Here is a 17,691-nt window from a genome sequence, read left to right as displayed (position 1 = left end):
ATAGAAAATCTACTGGAGATGATTCTGGATGTCCAGCTGGACCAGAGCTGCTTGGTGCGGTATGCAGGGGGATACTGGGAATGTTGATGAACTGCTTCGATTATCACAATTTGGGGTAAGTTTCTTAACTTTTCTCAAAAATCTTTTATAACTCTGGTATTTTTTGTTTTACGGATAAATGTTACTATTTATGATTTGTTCTATTTTTGACTAGGAATCCAATGCTAAAAGAAAATTTTTCGTATTCCCACTGGTTTTCGAGAAAATAAGGAAAAACTGTTTAGAGGTTTTTACCAATTTTCTGGAAAATTGTTGGATCTAAAAATCTTTTTTTTATTGAATCTGATGGGCATTGAGATTCCAAACAACTTTTATAAAACAATTTTTTTTTTGCAATTAATAGTTTTTCCGAAAAAAAATAAAAACCGATTTTATGAGCAATTTTCCAGGGGTACCCCTTTGCATTTTTGAGGAAGACTTTTGCGTATAACTTTTTTTTGGTACATTTTTCAAAAAAGTTTTATGAGACTTTTTTAAAGTGTTTTGGGTGATTTATCGATTTGCCAAAACAAAATTAATTTTTTTCAAATTTTTTTTTTTAATTTTTCATCCAAATATTGTCAGATTTTTCAAAAATCTCTCATAACTCCTTTATTTTTTATTTTTCGACTAAATATTATTATTTATGATTAGTTCTATTTTTAAATAGGAATCCAATGCTAAAAGAAAATTTTCCATATTCGTACTGGTTTTCGAGAAAATGCGGAAAAACTGTTTAAAGGTTTTTTCCAATTTTCTGGAAAACTGCTCTACTTAAAAATTATTTTTCTATTGAATCTTAGGCGCATTAAGATTCCAAACAACTTTTGTTTAAACAATTTTTTTTTCCAACCAATAGTTTTCAAGAAAAAAAATAAAAACCGAAATTATGATAATTTTTCCATGGGAACGAACCCCTTTGAATTTTTTGCAGATTATTTTTTGAAAATTGATTATAACTTTTTACTGGTATATTTTCCAAAAAATTTTTATAAGACTTTTATAAAGTGTTTTGAGTGATTTATCAGTTTCCAAAAAAAAAATTAAATTTTTTCAAAAAAATTTCTTTTTCAATTTTGACTTAAAAATCGTAAAATTTTTCAAAAATCTCTCGTAACTTCTTTATTTTTTATTTTTTGACCAAGTGTTATTCTTTATGATTTGTTCTATTTTTGATCAGAAATCCAGTGGTAGAAGAAAATTTTCAAAAATTTCACTGGTTTTCGAGAAAATGAGAAAAAACTGTTTAAAGGTTTTTTCCAATTTTCTGGAAAACTGCTCTACTTAAAAATTATTTTTCTACTGCATCTTAGGCGCATTGAGATTCCAAACAACTTTTGTTTAAACAATTTTTTTGTCCAACCAATAGTTTTCCAGAAAAAAAATAAAAACCGAAATTATGAACATTTTTCCATGGGTACCCCTTTGAATTTTTTGCAGATTATTTTTTAAAAATTGGTTATAACTTTTTACTGGTATATTTTTCAAAAAATTTTTATAAGACTTTTATGAAGTGTCTTGGGTGATTTATCGGTTTCCAAAAAAAAAATTTCAAAAAAGTTTTTTTTCAATTTTGACTTAAAAATCGTCAAATTTTTCAAAAATCTCTCATAACTTCTTTATTTTTTATTTTTTGACCAAGTGTTATTCTTCATGATTTGTTCTATTTTTGATCAGAAATTTAGTGGTAGAAGAAAATTTTCCAAATTTTCACTGGTTTTCGAGAAAATGCGGAAAAACTCTTTAAAGGTTTTTTCCAATTTTCTGGAAAACTGCTCTACTTAAAAATTATTTTTCTCCTGCATCTTATGCGCATTGAGATTCCAAACAACTTTTGTTTAAACAATTTTTTTTTTCCAATTAATAGTTTTCCAGAAAAAAAATTAAAACCGAAATTTTGATCTTTTTGCAGATTATTTTTTGAAAATTGATTATAACTTTTTACTGGTATATTTTTCAAAAAATTTTTATAAGACTTTTATGAAGTGTTTTGGGTGATTTATCGGTTTCCAAAAAAAAATTTTCAAAAAAGTTTTTTTCAATTTTGACTTAAAAATCGTCAAATTTTTCAAAAATCTCTCATAATTTCTTTATTTTTTATTTTTTGGCCAAGTGTTATTCTTTATGATTTGTTCTATTGTTGATCAGAAATTTAGCGGTAGAAGAAAATTTTCCAAATTTTCACTGGTTTTCGAGAAAATGCGGAAAAACTATTTAATAGTTTTTTCCAATTTTCTGGAAAACTGCTGAACTTAAAAATTATTTTTCTACTGCATCTTAGGCGCATTGAGATTTCAAACAACTTTTGTTTAAACAATTTTTTTTTCCAACCAATAGTTTTCGAGAAAAAAAAATAAAAACCGAAATTATGAACATTTTTCCATAGGTACCCCTTTGAATTTTTTGCAGATTATTTTTTGAAAATTGGTTATAACTCTTTACTGGTAAATTTTTAAAAAAAGTCTTATAAGACTTTTATTAACTGTTTTGGGTGATTTATCAGTTTGCAAAAAAAAAAAAATTTTCAAAAAAATTTCTTTTTCAATTTTGACTTAAAAATCGTCAAATTTTTCAAAAATCTCTCATAACTTCTTTATTTTTTATTTTTTGACCAAGTGTTATTCTTTATGATTTGCTCTATTTTTGATCAGAAATTTAGTGGTAGAAGAAAATTTTCCACATTTTCACTGGTTTTCGAGAAAATGCGGAAAAACTCTTTAAAGGTTTTTTTCAATTTTCTGGAAAACTGCTGGACTTAAAAATTATTTTTCTCCTCCATCTTATGCGCATTGAGATTCCAAGCAATTTTTGTTTAAACAATTTTTTTTTCCAACCAATAGTTTTCGAGAAAAAAAATAAAAACCGCAATTATGAACATTTTTCCATAGGTACCCCTTTCAATTTTTTGCAGATTATTTTTTGAAAATTGGTTATAACTTTTTACTGGTAAATTTTTTAAAAAAGTTTTATAAGACTTTTATGAAGTGTTTTGGGTGATTTATCAGTTTCCAAAAAAAAAAAATTTTTTTCAAAAAAATTTCTTTTTCAATTTTGACTTAAAAATCGTCAAATTTTTCAAAAATCTCTCATAATTTCTTTATTTTTTATTTTTTGGCCAAGTGTTATTCTTTATGATTTGTGCTATTGTTGATCAGAAATTTAGCGGTAGAAGAAAATTTTCCAAATTTTCACTGGTTTTCGAGAAAATGCGGAAAAACTCTTTAAAGGTTTTTTCTAATTTTCTGGAAAACTGCTGAACTTAAAAATTATTTTTCTACTGCATCTTAGACGCATTGAGGTTTCAAACAACTTTTGTTTAAACAATTTTTTTTTTCTGCAACCAATAGTCTTCCAGGAAAAAAATAAAAACAGAAATTATGAACATTTTCCCATGGGTATCCCTTTGAATTCTTTGCAGACGAGTTTTTGGGAAAATTGCTCGTAACTTTTTACTGGTAAATTTTTCAAAAAAGTTTTATGAGACTTTTTTCAAGTAGTTTGAGTGGTCTATCGAGTTTTCAAAAAAATTATTTTTTTTTCTATTTTTCAAAAATTTTTCAAAAACCTCTCATAACTCTTTTATATTTCGTTTTACGGTTAAATGTTATTCTTTCTAATTTGTTCTATTTTTATTTTAGAACAAAAATTGTCTATAAAAATTTTGAAAAACTGATAATTTTTAAAGTAAAAATGACACGAAACCGAACGTTCTTCGAAATTTTCTTAGTTTTAAATTTCCGATATTAGTAGAAAGTGGTACGAACCAAAACGGCTGTAGCTCAGTTAATTCTGCACCTAAAAAAACGTTTCGTACAATAATTTTCATCTTCAGGGATCCCTTTAAGGTTTTTAAAAAAACTACAACAGTCCCTCAACAACTCTTTGAGTTGCCCTCAAATTTGCCTCTATGTACACCATGTTAAATGTAAGTCCTCATGCATGCATGTCCAAGTGTAACTCAGAAAGTTCTTATGCTACAAAAATTCTTTATATACGAAAATGTTCCCTATGAATTTCCTCAACTGTGAGTGAATACCTCACGCAAATCCCTCAAATAGTTTTTGAGTTATCATGAAGGGAAGTGAGATTTTTATAGGGAAAGGTGCTACGAGCCAAAAACGCTGTAGCTCAGTTAGTTTCTTATCTAAAAAAATGTTTCGTGCAGGAAGTTCATCTTCAGGGATCTCTCTACGGGTACTTAAAAAAATTATGAAAATCCCTCAACAACTTTTTGAGTTACACTCAAATTTGTGTCTGTATATACCTATGACCTAAAATTCGATTTTTACCACTCTAAGTTCAGCTTTTGCAAAACCAACTTATAACAAAAAGAGTTACTGCACATTTTCCCTAAGTACTATAATGAGTTAGACAAGGATATTATTATTAAATTAAGTATACTTACCCCATATTCTTTTGTAAGGAGAAAGAGGGGATAAATAAAATTTTCCTTTGTGATATTTAGTAAGTACCATTTATTGTATCCAATAGACTGTTAGGAATAGAACGCTTTGAATCTTTATAGTTAAGTGGACATTAAATAATAATAAAATATTAATAAACTTGATTTTGTTGTTTCTTTAATTAATAACCCAATTTTTCGTTCAAACTGGTACGACCGTCTCCGGTTTGATCGGTCGGTGGTACCCACATGCTGTAGTTCTCCTTTGAGGCGTCTTGGGCGTAACTCTTGCGTTTCTCTATCTCTGTTTTCTGTTATCTTTGTTCGTTCCTTTTCTGATTCTTCTTCTTCTTTCTCTCGTCTTCGGTGGTCAAGTGGTCATCTGCAAATTTTACAACATTAAACAACTTGGAAAGTAACAACTTGGGAAGTACCATCAAATAGAAGCCTAAGTTTGGACAGAAGTAGACAATTTAATGTACTAAGAAAATTTGACCTTGAAAGGTATTTTCAAGGTCACTTGAAGGTCGACACAAGGTGAGTAGATCGTAGAAAATAAGTGCAAGTGAACATGACCTCGCGGTTAGTGTTCAAGGTCACTACAAGATCGACACAAGATAAGTAGTTCCTAGAAAAATTGATGCAAGTGAGTTTGACCTCGCCGTTAATTTTCAAGGTCACTCGAAGGTCGGCACAAGGTGAGTAGTTTGTAGAAAAATTGGTGCAAGTGAGTTTGACCTCGCAGAAAATTTTCAAGGTCACTCGAAGGTCGAGACAAGTTAAGTAGGTCGTAGAAAATAAGTGCAAGTGAATATGACCTCGCGGTTAATTTTCAAGGTCACTAGAAGGTCGACACAAGGTGAGTAGTTCTTAGAGAAATTGATGCAAGTGAGTTTGACCTCGCGGTTAATTTTCAAGGTCACTACAAGGTCGACACAAGGTAAGTAGTTCCTAGAAAAATTGGTGCAAGTGAGTTTGACCTCGCAGATAATTTTCAAGGTCACTAGAAGGTCGACACAAGGTGAGTAGTTGTTAGAAAAATTGATGCAAGTGAGTCTGACCTCGCGGTTAATGTTCAAGGTCACTAGAAGGTCGATACAAGGTGAGTAGTTGTTAGAAAAATTGGTGCAAGTGAGTTTGACCTAGCGGATAATTTTCAAGGTCACTAGAAGGTCGACACAAGGTGAGTAGTTTGTAGAAAAATTGGTGCTAGTGAGTTTGACCTCGCAGAAAATTTTCAAGGTCACTCGAAGGTCGACACAAGGTGAGTAGATCGTAGAAAATAAGTGCAAGTGAACATGACCTCGCGGTTAGTTTTCAAGGTCAATACAAGGTCGACACAAGATAAGTAGTTCCTAGAAAAATTGGTGCAAGTGAGTTTGACCTCGCGGTTAATTTTAAAGGTCACTCGAAGGTCGACACAAGGTGAGTAGTTGTTAGAAAAATTGGTGCAAATGAGTTTGACCTGGCGGATAATTTTCAAGGTCACTAGAAGGTCGACACAAGGTGAGTAGTTTGTAGAAAAATTGGTGCAAGTGAGTTTGACCTCGCGGATAATTTTCAAGGTCACTGGAAGGTCGACACAAGGTGAGTAGTTTGTAGAAAAATTGGTGCAAATGAGTTTGACCTGGCGGATAATTTTCAAGGTCACTAGAAGGTCGACACAAGGTGAGTAGTTTGTAGAAAAATTGGTGCAAGTGAGTTTGACCTCGCAGAAAATTTTCAAGGTCACTAGAAGGTCGGCACAAGGTGAGTAGTTTTTAGAAAATAAGTGCAAGTGAATATGACCTCGCGGTTAATTTTCAAGGTCTCTAGAAGGTCGACACAAGGTGAGTAGTTGTTAGAAAAATTGGTGCAAGTGAGTTTGACCTCGCAGATAATTTTCAAGGTCACTGGAAGGTCGACACAAGGTGAGTAGTTTGTAGAAAAATTGGTGCAAGTGAGTTTGACCTCGCGGATAATTTTCAAGGTCACTGGAAGGTCGACACAAGGTGAGTAGTTTGTAGAAAAATTGGTGCAAGTGAGTTTGACCTCGCGGTTAATTTTCAAGGTCACTAGAAGGTCGACACAAGGTGAGTAGTTGTTAGAAAAACTGGTGCAAGTGAGTTTGACCTCGCCAATAATTTTCAAGGTCACTAGAAGGTCGAGACAAGTTAAGTAGATCGTAGAAAATAAGTGCAAGTAAATATGACCTCGCGGTTAATTTTCAAGGTCACTAGAAGGTCGACACAAGGTGAGTAGTTTGTAGAAAAATTGGTGCAAGTGAGTTTGACCTCGCAGAAAATTTTCAAGGTCACTAGAAGGTCGACACAAGGTGAGTAGATCGTAAAAAATAAGTGCAAGTGAACATGACCTCGCGGTTAGTTTTCAAGGTCACTACAAGGTCGACACAAGATAAGTAGTTCCTAGAAAAATTGGTGCAAGTGAGTTTGACCTCGCGGTTAATTTTCAAGGTCACTCGAAGGTCGACACAAGGTGAGTAGTTGTTAGAAAAATTGGTGCAAGTGAGTTTGACCTCGCGGATAATTTTCAAGGTCACTAGAAGGTCGACACAAAATGAGTAGTTTGTAGAAAAATTGGTGCATGTGAGTTTGACCTCGCAGAAAATTTTCAAGGTCACTCGAAGGTCGAGACAAGTTAAGTAGATCGTAGAAAATAAGTGCAAGTAAATATGACCTCGCGGTTAATTTTCAAGGTCACTAGAAGGTCGACACAAGGTGAGTAGTTGTTAGAAAAACTGGTGCAAGTGAGTTTGACCTCGCAGATAATTTTCAAGGTCACTAGAAGGTCGACACAAGGTGAGTAGTTCTTAGAGAAATTGATGCAAGTGAGTTTGACCTCGCAGATAATTTTCAAGGTCACTAGAAGGTCGAGACAAGGTGAGAGGGTCGAAGAAAAATTTGTGCAAGTGAGTTTGACCTCGCGGATAATTTTCAAGGTCACTAGAAGGTCGACACAAGGTGAGTAGTTGTTAGGAAAATTGGTGCAAGTGAGTTTGACCTCGCAGATAATTTTCAAGGTCACTAGAAGGTCGAGACAAGGTGAGAGGGTCGAAGAAAAATTTGTGCAAGTGAGTTTGACCTCACGGATAATTTTCACTCACCTTCAATCACCTTGCCTCAACCTTCTAGTGACCTTGAAAATTAACCGCAAGGTCAAACTCACTGGAACCAATTTTTCTTCGACCCTGTCACCTTGTCTCGACCTTCTAGTGACCTTGAAAATTATCCGCGAGGTCAAACTCACTTGCACCAATTTTTCTTCGACTCTGTCACCTTGGGTCGACCTTCTAGTGACCTTGAATATTATCCGCGAGGTCAAACTCACTTGCACCAATTTTTTAAAGATTGGGAAAATTTTACGTGTAAGACAAATCTCTCAACAGGTTTTTCCTCATTTTCTCGAAAACTAGTGGGAAAATGGAAATTTTTCTTTCAGCATTAGATTCACAATCGAAAATAGAACAAATAATGTAGAATAACATTTGGTCGTAAATCGAAAAATAAAGAAGTTATAGAGGATTTTCGAGAAAATGCAAAGTTTTAGGTGAAAAATTGAATTTTTTTTTTTTTTTATATTTAATTTTTTTTTTGGCAATTCACTCAAAATGCTTCAAAAAAGTCTAATAACACTTTTGAAAAATGTACCTGAAAAAAGTTATAGCCCAAAAGACTTCGTCAAAAAATCTAAAGGGGTACCCCTGGAAAAATGTTCATGATTTCGGTTTTTATTTTTTTTCTGGAAAACTATTAGTCGTAGAAAGAAATTGTTAAAACAAAAGTTTTTTGGAATTTCAATGCGCATCAGATGCAATAGAAAAATAATTTTTGAGTCGAACAGTTTTCCAGAAAATTGAGAAAAACCTCTAAACAGTTATTCCTTATTTTCTCGAAAACTAGTAGGAAAATGGAAAATTTTCTTTTAGCATTAGATTCGCAATCAAAAATAAAATAAATCAAATAGAATAATATTTTGCCGTAAATCGAAAAATAAAGAAGTTATGGAGGATTTTCGAAAAAATGAAAAATTTTAGGTGCAAAATTGGATTTTTTTTTTTTTTAAATTTAATTTTTTTTTGGTAAATCGATAATTCACTCAAAATGCTTCAAAAAAGTCTTATAAAACTTTTTTGAAAAATGTACCTGAAAAAAGTTATACCCCAAAAGTCTTCGTAAAAAAATCCAAAGGGGTACCCCTGGAAAAATGTTCATGATTTCGGTTTATATTTTTTTTCTGGAAAACTGTTGGTCGTAGAAAGAAACTGTTGAAACAAAAGTTCTTGGGAATTTTATTACGCATCAGATGCTATAGAGAAATAATTTTTAAGTCCAACAGTTTTCCAGAAAATTAAGAAAAACCTCTAAACAGTTATTCCTCATTTTCTCAAAAACTAGTGGGAAAACGGAAAATTTTCTTTTAGCATTAGATTCACAATCGAAAATAGAACAAATCATATAGAATAACATTTTACCGTAAATCGAAAAATAAAGAAGTTATAAAAGATTTTCGAAAAATTAAAAAAAATTTGTGCAAAAAATTTTTTTTTTAGGAAAATTATTTTTTTTTAATTCGATAAATCGCTCAAAAACCTTTAAAAAACTCTTATAAAACCCTTTGACCGCCTGATTTTTACGTTATTTACCGGGCATTAAGAACCGCAGATTCACACTTACAAAGGCTAAAACAACAGAATAAAAATCAATGGAGAATAGATTTCTTATATTTGTTGATAAAAGCGCACTTTAGGATTAAACAAAAAAAATACAAAAAACCAAGGTACAGTAGTAAAAAGGGCAAATTTTTACAATAAAACAGTAAAATCGGAAGTAAATACTCACCATTTTTATGAAACCCACTAGACCCGCTTGTTCCCGGTTTCGCGTCATCCTTGTTCACCACTTCCGCTTTATTCTGACGACACTTCCGCTCCAAATCGGTGATTTCCTTCTCGATATCCCCAGAAATGTGCTGCAGTTTTGTCGTTCTGAATCCAACGAGACCATACCCAAAGTCGTAGCTCCTTTAAAAACCGAGATACAAATTTTTAGTTTCCATATATGTGCACCAAAAACCCAAAGTTTGGAAGTCTATATCTCGGCTTTTATAAGTGCCAGCTTTAAAAATCCAACGGTATTGTCTTAGTTTTGTCATTCTAAATCCAACGAGACCACTCCCAAAGTCGTAGCTCCTTTATTAACCGAGATACAAATTTTTAGTTTCCATTTATGTGCACCAAAAACCCAAAGTTTTTGGAAGTCTATATCTCGGCTTCTATAAGCACTATCTCTAAAAATCCAACAGTTTTGTCTTAATTTTGTCGTTCTGAATCCAACGAGACCACTCCCAAAGTCGTAGCTCCATTATTAACCGAGATACAAATTTTTAGTTTCCATATATGTGCTCTAAAAACCCAAAGTTTGGAAGTCTATATCTCGGCTTCTATAAGCACTATCTTTAAAAATCCAACAGTTTTGTCTTAATTTTGTCGTTCTGAATCCAACAAGACTACTCCCAAAGTCGTAGCTCCTTTATTAACCGAGATACAAATTTTTAGTTTCCATATATGTGCACCAAAAACCCAAAGTTTGGAAGTCTATATCTCGGCTTCTATAAGCACTATCTCTAAAAATCCAACAGTTTTGTCTTAATTTTGTCGTTCTGAATCCAACAAGACCACTCCCAAAGTCGTAGCTCCTTTATTAACCGAGATACAAATTTTTAATTCCATATATGTGCACCAAAAACCCAAAGTTTGGAAATCTATATCTCGACTTCTGTCAGTACTAGCTTTAAAAATCCAACGGTTCTCTCTTAGTTTCGTCGTTCTGAATCCAACGAGACTATTCCTAAAGTCGTAGCTCCTTTATTAACCGAGATACAAATTTTTAGTTTCCATATTTAGTTGGTAAACTATAGTACTGCAGCTCCAGTGCTATTTTTTTATTATCTCTTGCCAAAATGGTTCTTTCGTCGACAGATCTACGTGAAATTAAGTCAGTTGTTGCTGCTGTTTTTACTGAAAAATTCCTCTCTGATATAGCAGAAGAAGTTGATGATAAATTGAAAACTCAAAAGGCCAAAATTGAGAAAATTAGAGGTGGTCTGATAAAGTTACAAAATGAAAATGCCACTCTTCGACAACAAATAGATCAACAAGAGCAAAGTGTGCGCAATGACAACATCCGTATTTTTGGTTTACAACCTGGGAGGAATCCGAAAATCTGCCCAATAAATTATTGGATTTATTTAACACTAAACTTAAATTAAAAATTGGACACAATGACCTGAAAAATGCCACAGAATTGCTTCTAAAATTCCTAGCGAATCACCTCCGCCGCCGCGCCGGCAGTTATGGTGCGATTCTCGTCGGAGGCCGATTGTATAGCCGTGCTTAAAAATCGAAAATATCAAAAAATACGGGTGTGCAAATTAAGGAGGACCTAAATCTCGGTTAGTGCTATTCAAAAGTGCTTCTAGTTCATTTTCACATAAAAATACATGGATTTTGAATGTTAATGTGTATGTTAGAGCGGAAAATGGTACAGTGCACCGCATTAACTCAGAGATGGATATTCATTCAATTAAAAATTGACGTGATTAACAGGTACATTTAAAAATTAAAATTGGTCATTTGGTTTACTGCACTTTTATATAAGTATATGGCTACATATATTATTTATAATTTCATGCGTGTTTACGCTTTTTGTTTATAACGATAAAATGGTAGAATTTGTATTTTTTTTTCGTTTTGTTTTTATAATTGTTTCTTTTGTAAAAACTTGTCTTAGGTATTAAAAATGGGAATGAGAGCGACTCATTCATCATTCATCTGTGGTTCTTAACCTCTAACCATTTACTTTTTTTATGTTAAATAATTTTTATTTGTATATTATTTTTTTATATTAATTTTTTATTTTTTATTAATTTTTCTCTTTTTGGTATAAAAAGGTATATTATAGTGTCTGTTATAGTAAGGTGTTATATATTTTATAGGTAAATGAGAATTGCACATTTAAACGTAAGATCATTGCATACAAGGTTCAATGAATTTAGATTCCTAGTAGAATATCAAAATGTAGACATTATCTTTTTATCTGAAACATGGCTCTCTAATACCGATGACTCATTGTTGTTTCAAATTCCGGGATACCAATTTTTTAAGAAGAATCGTCAGGGTAGAGGCGGGGGCGTGGCGGCTTATGTAAGAGACAAGTATAAAGTTAATATTGTTTCATTTGACTTTAATATTAATGCTCAATTGGAACTTCTTTGAATTTGAAATTGAAATTGAAGACCCAACCAGAGTCTCAGCTACTTGCAGCCCTCTTCTTAATGCAATATTTGTGTCTAATGTGTCTCTGATACATAATAAAGGGGTCATTTGCGCAGACAACGTCTCAGATCACAACTTGGTTTTCTGTGAACTAAATTTAAACAGGGTACCCATAGTTCCTAAACTAATTGAGTACAGGTGCTTTAAAAATTTTAATAACCAACTTTTTTTACAGGATTTATATTTCCTACCATGGGATAGCATTTTATATCAAAATAATATCGATAGTAAGCTAGTAATTTTTAATAATTTAATTCAAACACTTTTTAATAAACATGCTCCTTTTAAAAAAGCAAGAATTACTAAACCTAAAGCTCCTTGGCTAACATCTGAGGTACTTCTTTTCCAAAAACAACGCAATGAGGCATTAAGGAAATTCAAGGCAACAAGGGATATACAAGATTGGAAGAATTATAAATTTCTGAGCAATCATACTCTGGCTACAATTAGAAGAGAAAAAAAGAAGCACCTTAATCAGTTGAGTAACGAAAAAAATAAACGTCAGCTTTGGTCGTCATTAAAAAAGTTTATCATTTGTAGAGATAAAAATAATACCAATATTCCGGAACACCTGTCTGATACAAATCAAATTAACATATTTCTTTCTCAATTTCGTCAAAATTCTGCGAATTGTGATGAACAAGTTCAGTGTTATAATAATGGTGTATTTGATAATTAACGATTAAACGACTTACCTGTAAGGATGTTCAATCGTAATTATACGATTAAAACCCATTCGGAACACTAAGTTTGTAATAATGTTTCGCGACACGAAACGACAACACTGCTTTAAAAATTCTTCCCAGCTCACCACGTCGCACATCGACCTGAATCATCATTAATGTTTTGTGTTTTGTGTACAACATATCAGTCACTAGATCGCAAGGGATCGGGTTATATGACAATACAAGCTGAGCTGGGTGGGTGTGTTCCGAATGGGTTTTAATCGTATAATTACGATTGAACATCCTTACAGGTAAGTCGTTTAATCGTTAATTATACTTCTAAAAACCCATTCGGAACACTAAGTTTGTAAGTTGTTGAAAGTTTATGGCGATCTAGTAACAAACCTAGCTTTGTCAAATTTACTCCACCTGTGAAATTAAAGGGAGTTAAAATGAGACAAATTAATCTAATTCAAAAAAATTCCATTGAATATTTATATATCTTCAAAAAAAAAAAAAATATATATATATATATATATCCATAAAGGTAGGTACATATTTAATCAGAACACTCATACATAAATAATCATTTATATATATAATTAATAATTAAATTCTTACTTAAGCATCTTATCTACTAACTTTAACGAGGACCTAATTTATTTCCATACCCAAAATGGATTTTGCAAACACGCACTTATCTAATATAGGTCTATCGTAAAATCTAACGAACATATTTGATTTTGCTGTCCATCCTGCAGCACTTCTTATAGTCTCTATATTGACACCCTGTCTACTGGCGGCTGAAACCGCTGAATGTCTGGTACTATAGCCCTTAAATTTATTAACATCTATGCCGCTACGTTCTAACGCCTTTTTTATCCACCTAGATAAAGTTTGTGTGGATGCTACCCGGTATGGCTTTTTATGTGTTAACAATAAATAATTATTATTTTTATCACATCGTTTTGGTCGGGTGGCATTAATATAAAAACATAAAGTTGTTGCCACACAAAGTTCCGGTTTTTCTCTAAATATGGGAAATTTTAAAATCGGTTGACTTTTATTGTGATAAGAGGTCTTTATTACATCTGTGATAACAATTTCTATTCTATCTTCATACGTATATATATTGTTTAACTGTATTTTAGATAGGGTTTGCATTCTATGGGCAGACGTGAGAGCTAAGAGTGTAACTAGTTTAATCGAAAGCATATCAAATGAAATATTTTCTAAGGGATAAAGTTTGGACAAATAATTCAAAACCTTTTCCGGATCCCATGTTTCTTGATATTTGGGGAAACAAGGTTTAATCCTAAAAGCACCTTTTAAGAATCGTTTAAAAATTTCTAAATTTCCCGTTATATCTGTAATAAGTTTAATGGCTGACAAATGAGCATTTAATGAATTGTAAGACGCCCCTTCATATTGACACATACCTAAACACTTAACTACTTGCTTACTGTCTGATTGAAAAACATTTATGTTATTTTTTTTTTCGCAGAATATCCACCACTTTCTAAGAGACACGTTATATTGTTTAATTGTGCTGTTACTTATCGAAGCTAACATGGTGGATATGCAGTCTTCTGGTAGGCCTCTCTTCGTATAGGATTCCCTGATAGCCTCCCTGCAACCAGGGTAAGACGTTCCCAAATCGGATGGCTCTCCCTAAAAGGAGATAATATTAAATCAATCCTTGGCCGAAAATAAAGTGGCTGGCAAACTAATAGTTTGTGAAATTTTGGATACCAGTTTTGAGTAGGCCAAAATGGTACTACAAGTATTCCTTCCGAGCCCTCGGCAATAATTTTAGTTATAACTTTCCCTAGCAGACAGAAGGGTGGAAAAGCGTAAAAGAAAAACTCAGACCAACTTAATGTAAACGCGTCTACTTTAAAGGAATTTGGATCTCGCTTCCAGGATACAAAAGTCTTACATTTAGTATTCAGGGAAGACGCAAAGATGTCAATCTGAGGAAGTCCCAGATTTAGAACAATTTTTTGGTAAGCCTTAATACTTAATGAGTATTCTGTTTCTATTTTTAATGACCTGGACTCTCTATCTGCATCTATATTATCGTGAGTATTGATATATGAAGCAAAAACATATACACTTCTCGCTTCACACCACCGCCATAATTTTTTTGTGATGGAATTAAGTGCCGAATACTTAACACTGCCCATACGATTTATTACAGATATTGCGGTAATATTTTCAATTCTAAGGAGAATGTGACAGTTAAAAGACCATTAAAAGCTGCTAAGATCTCTAAATAGTTAATATGTAATGTAGATTCGACCTCATTCCAAAACCCATTAGCTTTTTCATTATTACAAAATATCCCCCAACCTGTGTTTGAGGCATCACTAAATATTTCTAACTTGTAGTCAATCGAACCAAAGTATTGGCCACTGCAGGGCAATTCCTTTAACCACCATCGCATCTCTTTTTGTGATTCTTCTGTAATTTTAATATTTGCATTATAGTCCCCTCTGCTATTTTGTAAGCCAATACATTTTCCCTTTCCATTTGCTTTATATATAACCTACTGTACTTAACGGCCATACACATTGAATTCAAGAAACCAATAAATTTTGCAAATTCTCGAATTTTAATTTTTGACTTCTGAATAATTTTATTAATTTTAATTTGTGCTTTAGTGATTTTATAATCAGTTGGTCGAACTTTAAGATGTGAACTATTCCATATAAAGCCTAGGAACTTACATTCTTTCATAGGATCTAAGGAACTCTTTTGAAAATTAATAATAAATCCCAACTTATAAAGTAATTTTACAGTTTCCATAACATTAAGAAAGCATTCCTTTTTGGATTTCCCCAAAAGAAAATAATCATCCAAATAATTCACTGATTCAAAGCCTACTGATCTAAGTTTAAAATTTACAGGTTTTAGCAACTTGGTAAATATGTATGGTGCTATACATAGGCCAAACGGCATACAACAAAATTCATAAAGTATATTGCTAAATTTAAATCTTAAGAATTTTCGGTACTTTTTTGCTATTGGTATAACAAAATACGCATCCTTTAAATCAATAGTTGCCATAAAAGAATCTTTTGTTATAATTAAGTTTTTTACTGACCGATAATCCTCAAGCTTGAAATGAGGAGCTTGAATATATCTATTAAGACGCTTAAGATTTAATACAAATCTATAAATATGGCGATAAAAATTCGCCGCGTTTGTGTTTACACTCAACGATAGCTCCAATACCTTCTAGTTTTAAAATTTCACGATTTAAGTTAGTCAATTCTTTTTTAGAAATGTTTACTGCCGGAACTCGTTTCTGAATGGGAGTTTTAATAAAAGGGATCGAATACCCAGAAACCCAACGCAAAATAGTTTAGTCTGCCGTGATCTTTTCCCATTGCTTATAAAATAGTTTAATTCTACCAGCATATTTTCTAGGTACCTCTAGTTGTGGTATTTCCCCGACCAACGCTGCTTTTGGTTGGACTGCTTGCCCCGAGTCCACTGTGGCTGCTTCTCCGTCTGCCACTCTGGTTGTCTCGCCCTCTTCCTCCTGTCTCTGTCTTGAACCTGGGTCTGTTGCTTTGGCGCTTGTAGTTTAAACGATTCTTCTTTTCTTGCTTATTCCCTGAAGGACCCGCTTTTAAATCTAAAGCCGTTCTCTTAACCTCTTTTGCAGCTTTATATTTTTCTTGGAAGTTCTCCCCAAATAGTAATGAGTCAATCTGGGATTTCATAGCTACCTTCTGAACATCGGCGTTTAAAAAGGGATATAGTTCATGTTTCCGGTGGTAGGATATGAGGTAATGTGCTTCACAAATCAATTTGTGAAGTATTATCTGTTTAATCTGTTTTTGTATTATCGTCAATCGTATGCGGAGCTGCGTCTTTTGATAAAATAATATTTAAAACAGAACCTTGTGCTACCAGAGCTCTTCCTAGCTTGTTTTGAATGCTCATGGAAAACTGGTCCCTTTTAATTTGAGCTGGAGACGGAGATATCTCAATCTCGGGGTTTAATTTCGGAGCTTCTAGAAACTGGCCGTTATCAGGCGTTTTATATTTTTCAGTAAGCGCCTCTCTGATATCCTTTTCTAGTCCCTCGCTAAGGTAGCTTGACCATCGATTTACTAAAGCTTCGCATAACGGAGGGCCTTTCTCCCCAATAATTTTTGGGTCCTCTCCCAAAATTACGCTTAGGGTTAAATCCTTTTCTACCCTTTCCTGAGGCTCGTCATCATTCCCGGGAGAATGATCCGACTCTGACCCTGAATCTGTGGAATCAGAATATTCATCTGAAACGATATTATATTCTGAATTCTATCCTGCGTAAGTATCCATATATTTTAATAGTTGGCAATTAGCAAAACAACTATTAATTTTTCTTATTAATTTGTAGGTATTTCTGGTTGCTCACAAACGTGAGAAAACAACCAACTAAAAACACTACCAATCAGTCAAAGTTGCCCCAAAAAAATAAAAAGGGAAAAACAACTTATGTCAGTTGGCCCAGTAAAGGAAAAACCAACTTAAAACTAAATCGTTCTAATAAAACAATTATTTATTTACATGTAAAATATTTCAATCGGTATTACCTATAAAATGAAACATTTCCATACGGTATACCAGAAAGGAATTCATACTCGCCTGCTTATCTTATTTCGAATATAAACAATTCTCGGATTTCTCATGCGACTATTTTGCTTACTAATGAAGATATTTTTATGTAAAAGTTTATGTAATTTCTTTGAAAATAGAAGGCGCATTTGTTTTTATAGGTTTGATTAGATTCAATAGTACCCACATTATTTACTGTTGTGCGAAAAAATAGAACTTACTTGAAGTGGAAGTCTCCATAAACCTCTCAAATTTTTCCATTTTCCTCCTTAAATCTTCAAGCAATCGCTTCTTTGCTTTCCTCTTAAGGTCTTCTTTCGCTTTACGCTTCATTTGAACACTTTTCACACAAAAATTTGAGATATCACTTTAACACCTTGTTGTCGCCGCGCAACACTAAACATTAATGATGATTCAGGTCGATGTGCGACGTGGTGAGCTGGGAAGAATTTTTAAAGCAGTGTTGTCGTTTCGTGTCGCGAAACATTATTACAAACTTAGTGTTCCGAATGGGTTTTTAGAAGTATAATATATGGATTTACAACATAAATGTTGAAATTTATAACGTACTTATTACACCCATGTTTTTATTTTTTTTTAGGAGATTTTACTCAATTTTAATATAATTTTATGAAGCACGA

At 32.7% G+C, this 17,691-nt stretch overlaps 1 protein-coding gene across 2 annotated transcripts; it reads right to left on the bottom strand.

The window, feature by feature from the left end:
* Positions 1-12,905: 12,905 nt before the first annotated feature.
* Positions 12,906-17,457, bottom strand: LOC126747398 (uncharacterized). 2 transcript variants are annotated; one of them, XM_050455982.1, is made up of 2 exons: positions 17,272-17,457; positions 12,906-14,110 (listed from the first exon to the last, which is right to left on the bottom strand). In XM_050455982.1, exon 2 carries the CDS (start codon positions 14,009-14,011, stop codon positions 13,094-13,096), a length of 918 nt encoding a protein of 305 aa, XP_050311939.1. In that variant the 5' UTR covers positions 14,012-14,110; positions 17,272-17,457; the 3' UTR covers positions 12,906-13,093. The 2 variants fall into 2 exon arrangements, with proteins under 2 accessions (XP_050311939.1, XP_050311940.1); XM_050455983.1 differs by lacking the exon at positions 17,272-17,457 and adding an exon at positions 15,876-17,265.
* Between the last annotated feature and the right edge of the window lie 234 nt (positions 17,458-17,691).

Source organism: Anthonomus grandis, chromosome 19, assembly GCF_022605725.1.
Source record: "Anthonomus grandis grandis chromosome 19, icAntGran1.3, whole genome shotgun sequence".
NCBI lineage: Eukaryota > Metazoa > Arthropoda > Insecta > Coleoptera > Curculionidae > Anthonomus > Anthonomus grandis.
The sequence above is the reverse complement of the archived record's forward strand: the minus strand, read 5'-3'. Positions and strand labels throughout refer to the sequence as shown.

Bases quoted from the DNA above. Each gene is read 5' to 3' on its own strand.
- LOC126747398 (XM_050455982.1), bottom strand. From the start codon at position 14,011: ATGTTAGCTTCGATAAGTAACAGCACAATTAAACAATATAACGTGTCT.